Raw genomic sequence first — 7,025 nt, 5'->3', positions numbered from 1 at the left:
CTCGTTCAGATCCTTCTGCAATTTCTTAAAAGTAATTGGAGACAACATACTTGGTAGTCATTTTTTAACTTCTCTCAACTCTTAGGTAAGAAAATACCCAATTATAGCAATAATTTTTATACTATACTATGATATGATTACCCATGCGCTAAATATAAGAAAAAACCATGAAGGTGAATTTTGGCATTTAAGAAGAATAGAAATACTGAGATTAATCACTTATTAAAAACCAAAATATTCTGAGGATTTTCTGGTAATTCATTTGATATTAGATATGAAAGAGTAAAATACCATTTCTTTTGGACAAAAACAGAAAATTAGTTTGAGTAAGGAAAACAAGCACTTGCAATGTTTAACGTTAATTCCAATTATTTTAACAGAAGGATGTAATTAGAGAAAAGCCATACAGAAGGGGATCTAATTGATAAAGTAAAAACGTCAGAGGACTCAGTAGAATAACTATGAATAATTGGGGACTAATCTAATCTTTCCAGAAAAAAACAAAGAAAGTGGCATTAGAAAGTGACAGGCAGAGCGGCTATAAAAGTTCCAGATTACCACACACACACATAAAAAAAAAAAAAAAAAAATTTATAAAAGCAAAAGCCGTAACAAGGCGTTGAGAGAAGACGGAAGCCCAGGATGATGTATGGATTCCTAGTATGCAGAGCATCCCAAAAGGCTACAAGAAATTGGCTTAGCTCATTCAATCTCTCAAGGTGCCCTTTGTTTTGTTTTTGAATTGAGGATTTTGTAACAATTGTTTAAATGAAGGGGGAATCTGTTGTTGCAGATCTGTTCATTCGTTACCTTTTGCAACAGTAGATGCTGAAGGTATTTCTGGCTCTCAACCTGCTAAAGTACACAACTTGGGTACGTACTAGCTAAAATAGATACTCTAGTTTTGGAGGAAATGATGATTGAAGAATGAATGAAAATGTTTTTTTTGGTATAATAGTGCAGGGTAAATGGATAGGATCTTCAACCTGGAATACAATTGTGGATCCTTTAAATGGAGAACCATTCATTAAAATTGCTGAGGTAGATGAAACTGGAACTCAGGTATGTGTGCGTGTGTGTGTCACAAACATCCTTTTAATATGTTTGGCCTTCATTTCTACTGAACTGTTGGGATAATTATTATGCAGCCATTTGTAGAGAGTTTGTCGAAGTGTCCCAAGCATGGACTGCACAATCCCTTTAAATCACCAGAGAGGTTTTTTCTATGTATTGTTGATAGACTATATCATGATTGTTGGAAATGGAAACTTGATGACCATTTTTGGCAGGTATCTTTTATATGGAGACATAACTGCCAAGGCAGCCCGCATGCTTTCGGTTCCAAAGGTTAATTGTTCTGAGTCAAAGAATGATGTCTTCATTCCTCTTTTTAATGCTTTTCAATTGGAAATTCTATTACTGATTCTTTTTTTGTTTAATTTTGTTTGTCAATGTTGATGTAATCCCTTTTGTGATTATTTCAGGTTTCTGATTTCTTCACCAGGTTAATTCAAAGGGTTGCTCCTAAAAGTTACCAGCAAGCTCTTGGTGAAGTGCAAGTTACTCAAAAATTTCTGGAGAATTTCTCAGGTGATCAGGTAAGTTAAGACAAACCTTTTTAAACAACAATTGCCTCAGAAAGGTAAATTCCTGCTGAATGGCATATTGGTATTGAATTACCTAGAATATGATTTATTATGCTCTGTTTCCCATTTGAGATGAATGGGTGTGGTATTGATCATTCTATTTTAGAATTTTTTCTGCATGCATAACTCCCTCTCCTGCACTCTACGGCTAATAACAATTTCACATTTTCTTGATTCAAATGGTCCATTTATAAGATATTTTCTATCCTTCATGTTCTTTTTCTTTTTTGAAGATATTATTTGCAATGTTTTCCTGACTTTCCTTCAAAAACATTTCTCTGCATGTCACAGGTTCGTTTCCTGGCAAGGTCTTTTGCAGTGCCAGGAAATCATCTTGGACAGCAAAGTCATGGTTTCCGGTGGCCTTACGGTCCTGTAAGTACTTCATGTGCCATATTTTTCAGTTAATAATATCAATTTGGAGATCAATAAGCGATCAAATTATTTCTCAACCAGTTTATTCCATCTGATCTTTAGTCTAGCTTAAGTTACTCAATATGCAATCATTTAATGAATGCAAAAATTTATTAGAGAGCAGTTGGATATTTTTTATTTTCTTTTTTTTTTAAATGCACAGTTCACCATTCACATGTATGAAATAATTTGTATGCAGGTTGCAATTATTACTCCGTTCAACTTCCCACTAGAGATTCCTGTACTTCAGTTGATGGGTGCGTTATATATGGGCAACAAACCCATTCTTAAAGTTGATAGCAAGGTATGATAGTTGAAGATATACAATTGTTGTTTTGTTTCCACTTTCCATTTTTAAGTATTTTTATGCGGATTATGACTTCATGACCTGATACCTTTCTTAGGTGTGCATTGTTATGGAGCAAATGATACGCCTACTCCATCACTGTGGAATGCCTTCTAGTGATGTTGACTTCATAAATTCTGATGGGAAGACAATGAACAAGCTTTTGTTGGAGGTTGGTTCTATAGGACATGACCGGTTTTTTTCTTCTTCTTTGAACAGTTACTGTTAATATCGTCCAAGACATTTTTGATGTAGCATAATGCACTTTCTTTTACTTTGTTTAGTTCATATATTTTTGTTACTCTTAATATCATCCATGACATTTTTGATGTAGCATAATGCACTTTCTTTTACTTTGTTTAGTTCATATATTTTTGTTACTCTTAATATCATCCATGACATTTTTGATGTAGCATAATGCACTTTCTTTTACTTAGTTTAGTTCATATATTTTTGTTTAACCTATCAGGTCCGACTTATCTGGTGAAATTGTTCTATGCTGTGGTGAAATTGCATTTCTATTCTTCCCTCCTGTGTTATATCATAATTAAATATAGTTTTCATTACTAAACTGGAAATTGGAAGAGTTTCTTGAAGCCAAAGTTTTGGTCTGTATCTTATTCTATGATTCTTTATTGTGGAATCAAGGCAATGGAAGTGTGGTGGAGGCACAAATGTACATGATGATAGTTTTATCAGACATTGTGCAATAACAGATGATGATAGATATTTGTGGATCTGTCCTGGTGATTAAAATTTTCACAATAACGAATTCAGGAAAAATCTCAATTTTTTTAATAGGTGTCTCTATGTAACTCTTATAGGCAAATCCACAAATGACCCTCTTCACCGGTAGCTCAAAAGTTGCAGAAAAGTTGGCTGTTGACTTGAAGGGTCGGATTAAATTGGAAGATGCTGGATTTGACTGGAAAATTTTAGGACCAGATGTTGATGAGGTATCTGTAGTTTCTTGCAAATATTATTTACTTTCAACAATAATTTTTTTTTGTGGATCAAGGCTGATTTCAAATCATCTCTTTCGGTTTCTGATTGGCAGGTAGATTACATTGCTTGGGTTTGTGACCAGGATGCATATGCATGCAGCGGTCAGAAGTGCTCTGCACAGTCAATTCTATTCATGCATGAGGTTAGCTGCTTTAGGTTTCTATGTTTGGTCTAGTACGCTACTCGTTTGTATCATGATGGCTGAGTTATTATAAGTAAATCTACCTTTTACCGTTTGTGTAGCTTTGCTGCCACTATCTTATTTCAGTACTTTTGACATTTGGTTCTTTTCTTTTCTTTCTATTAATATGCATGTGCACTGGTGTAGAACTGGTCTGCTACTTCACTCATATCCAAAATGAAGGATCTCGCAGAAAGAAGGAAATTAGAGGATCTAACTATTGGCCCTGTTCTCACTGTAAGTATGAATGTTATTTATAGAATGGTGTTAGGTTCGTATATGGTTTCTTCTTTCCATACTTTTCATCAGTTAGCCAAAATTATTTAATAACTGAGTTATAGCTTGTTGATCGTACTCATAATATCATGAGTCAATATGCTAACTGCAGGTTTTTCTGTTCACTTTTTGCAGTTAACAACTGAAGCAATGCTAGACCATATGAATAAATTACTTCAGATTCCAGGTTCGAAGCTCCTTTTTGGTGGAAAACCTCTGGAGAATCATTCCATTCCTTCCATATATGGCGCTCTCAAACCTACAGCTGTTTATGTTCCTCTTGAAGAAATTTTGAGGGCCAAAAATTATGAGCTCGTAACAAGAGAAATTTTTGGACCATTCCAGGTAAACGGAGAATTCTTTTTTCATTTTTCATGCTTTTCTAGCTTTATTGTACCTCTTACTAAATATTTCTCTTGAGGGCAATTTCTCGTAGCAAAGATGGAGAAGTGTGCTGATGAAACCGATCAAGCCTTCTAATTGAAATTTGTTTTCAAAGTTTTACCATAAGGTTAATATTATTCTATGACCTGTAAGTTGGTGATAAGGGGTACAGATGAAACTGGTAGCGAGATAATTTAAATTGTGGTAATTTGTATATCTTATTTAGTTGAGAGGAAACAGCCTATGACTTTTATGGGGAACTACCAGGAAATAGGACATGGATTATCTGCTGGTCAACTCTAAGCCATCTTTTACAGACAAAAATACGGGATTAATATAACTATAAAATGTAAAATGACTGGGTGGAAAATTGTGGTTTACTGCCTGTGCCATATGGTTTGAAAATAGCCTGACTTTTATGGGGAACTACTGCCAGGTTACTTGTGCTTGCCTAAGGATCCTGTGATATGTGTACTTCATGTAACTTTTAAATAACAAACCAGGGTTTGGAAAACTATTGTTCATACCTGTTCCTTATGAAGGTATATTATGAGTGACTTGATATTTAAAAGGTTTTGTATTCACCCACATGCAATCCAATGTTGTGGTTCCCAGGAAGCATGGATATAGCGAAGGGATACAAATATGATCAGTACAGAAGTGACATTTACTTTCATGAGTTTAAGATATGATATGGCAAGGAGTCGGATAACTGATAAAAACATTTATTTCTTGTCATTGTGCATGGAATTTGGCATTTTGTTTCTGAATTATTAAATATATCGATGTTGCTATTGATATTAGCTTAACTTCAATAAGTATTATGCATCTGCCAATTTCTTTCCATTACATATTTGAAGTATTCGATGCACATCAGGTAGTGTATCTATGCATCTAATATGGAGAGATATTACTAGAGAAATATCTGTGCTCTTCATGCTACTGAGATACGACATTGTAGTAGAGAAATATCTGTGCGCTTCTTGCTACTGAGATATGACACTTGATTTTCTTCTCTAGTAATATGTGAATGTGTATTTTTACAACAAGAAGATAAGTGCTATCAACATGGTGGATCCATTTCTATTTGATTCCAGGTTATTACTGAATACAAGAAAGATCAACTCCCAATGGTTTTGGATGCTTTGGTGAGAATGCATGCTCATTTAACGGCTGCTGTAGTTTCAAATGATGTTCTGTTTCTTCAGGCAAGACTCGAAAACATATTTGCCTCACACTCCACCGCACTCCCAATAGTGAATTTACTATTGAGGGTTTAATGTTTCCCTAAATGATAAATCTAATTACTCACTTTCAGTTGGTTTATTGACTACATGTATATCCAGGAAGTTATTGGCAAAACGGTGAATGGGACTACTTATGCTGGATTAAGAGCAAGAACAACTGGAGCTCCACAGAATCATTGGTAGGATATCGAATCAGAGTAGTTTTGTTGTTCAAGTAAGCTGAACTGCTTATAAATGTCAAAAACACATTTACGTGTGGCAGGTTTGGACCGGCTGGAGACCCGAGAGGTGCCGGGATTGGCACCCCAGAAGCAATAAAACTTGTTTGGTCTTGCCATAGAGAAGTGATATATGATTTTGGTCCTCTTCCAAAGCTTTGGGAAATTCCACCGAGTACTTAAGGAGTTGTTTTGACTAGAAAGAAAGGCTGCAATATTTGATTGCATACAGAAAATTATTGCATATATCCTTGAACCAATAAGAATTTTCTCTGGTCTTGAAATAAAGTGAAATTTTGTTACAAGTTAAAGAAAACATTGTTTAGACCGTTAAATCATAGGCTACATAACAAATAATATTTATGGGTCTAAAAATTATTTGTGCTTTGGATCAAAAATAATATTTTATATTTAAAAATTATTTTACAATGAGCTCAAATAAATTCAAACTCAACCTCTAGATTTAGGATTAAAGATACGAAGCTTGAAGCCTAAAAGCTTTTGGGGCCTAAGGCTTGAGACTTGAGGTTTTAGGTTTGAACCTAGGGCATGAAGTCTAACATTTGGAATTTAAGATTTGAGTTTTGAAGTTTGGAATTTAAAGCTTGAGTTTAAAGTTTGCTTTGTTGAGATTATTAATTTTTGTATATTATTAATTGGTTGAATAAAAAACTTCAAATTGAAGTTGTTTTTTTTCCACAATTATTGATATGATGGGTTTTGAAATATTTTTTTTGTAATGCTTATAACTCTTGTAAATCAAATCTCCTATAACAATAAAGATTTTAATATATAAGTTAGTAAATTATAGTAGGAAAATAATGTATAAAAAGGAAACATAGAATATGTGTTGTGATTATTGTGTATGGTATTGTATTATAGTTTGTGTGATGATACTTGGTGATTTGAGGTATTTAAACACCTTAAATCACATAAAATTGTATTATGGAGAGTAGAGTTTCAGTCATGTTATGTAGGATTTAGCCATGGAGAAAAATTGTTTGCAAGATTTAGCCATGAAGAAAAATTGTCTTTACGTACCTATTGAACAGGGTAGGTGTCATACAAGTAGTAGGTGAAAAAGTTTGGCACCGATAATGATAATTATGCATCTATACTAACAAAGTGTAAAGTGAAGAAATAAGTTTGCGCCTTGTAAAAAGATTAGAGGGTTAAAGCAAGACAAATACAAGTATGATAATGTTTTCTTCTCTTTCGTATTAGGTTTGCTTGGGCTATACTTAGGGGATTGATTGGACTATTTTTTCTCTTTCTTTCTTTTTTCATTTTTTTTTATTGGTTGAGTTT

General features: G+C 33.8%; 1 protein-coding gene across 1 annotated transcript; it reads left to right on the top strand.

Annotated features, from left to right (window-relative positions):
• Positions 1–575: 575 nt before the first annotated feature.
• On the top strand, positions 576–6,049 carry ALDH12A1 (aldehyde dehydrogenase 12A1). The gene is made up of 16 exons (XM_011048854.1): positions 576–719; positions 794–873; positions 959–1,062; positions 1,149–1,216; positions 1,290–1,347; positions 1,485–1,598; positions 1,938–2,021; positions 2,260–2,364; positions 2,465–2,578; positions 3,231–3,362; positions 3,464–3,553; positions 3,740–3,829; positions 4,004–4,213; positions 5,350–5,460; positions 5,599–5,678; positions 5,762–6,049. Exons 1-16 carry the CDS (start codon positions 643–645, stop codon positions 5,898–5,900), a joined length of 1,656 nt encoding a protein of 551 aa, XP_011047156.1. The 5' UTR covers positions 576–642; the 3' UTR covers positions 5,901–6,049.
• The last annotated feature ends 976 nt before the right edge of the window (positions 6,050–7,025 follow it).

The sequence above is a fragment of the Populus euphratica genome, unplaced genomic scaffold (genome assembly GCF_000495115.2).
Source record: "Populus euphratica unplaced genomic scaffold, PopEup_1.0 scaffold125.1, whole genome shotgun sequence".
Taxonomy (NCBI): Eukaryota; Viridiplantae; Streptophyta; class Magnoliopsida; order Malpighiales; family Salicaceae; genus Populus; species Populus euphratica.
This window is presented reverse-complemented; position numbering and strand designations above follow the sequence as displayed.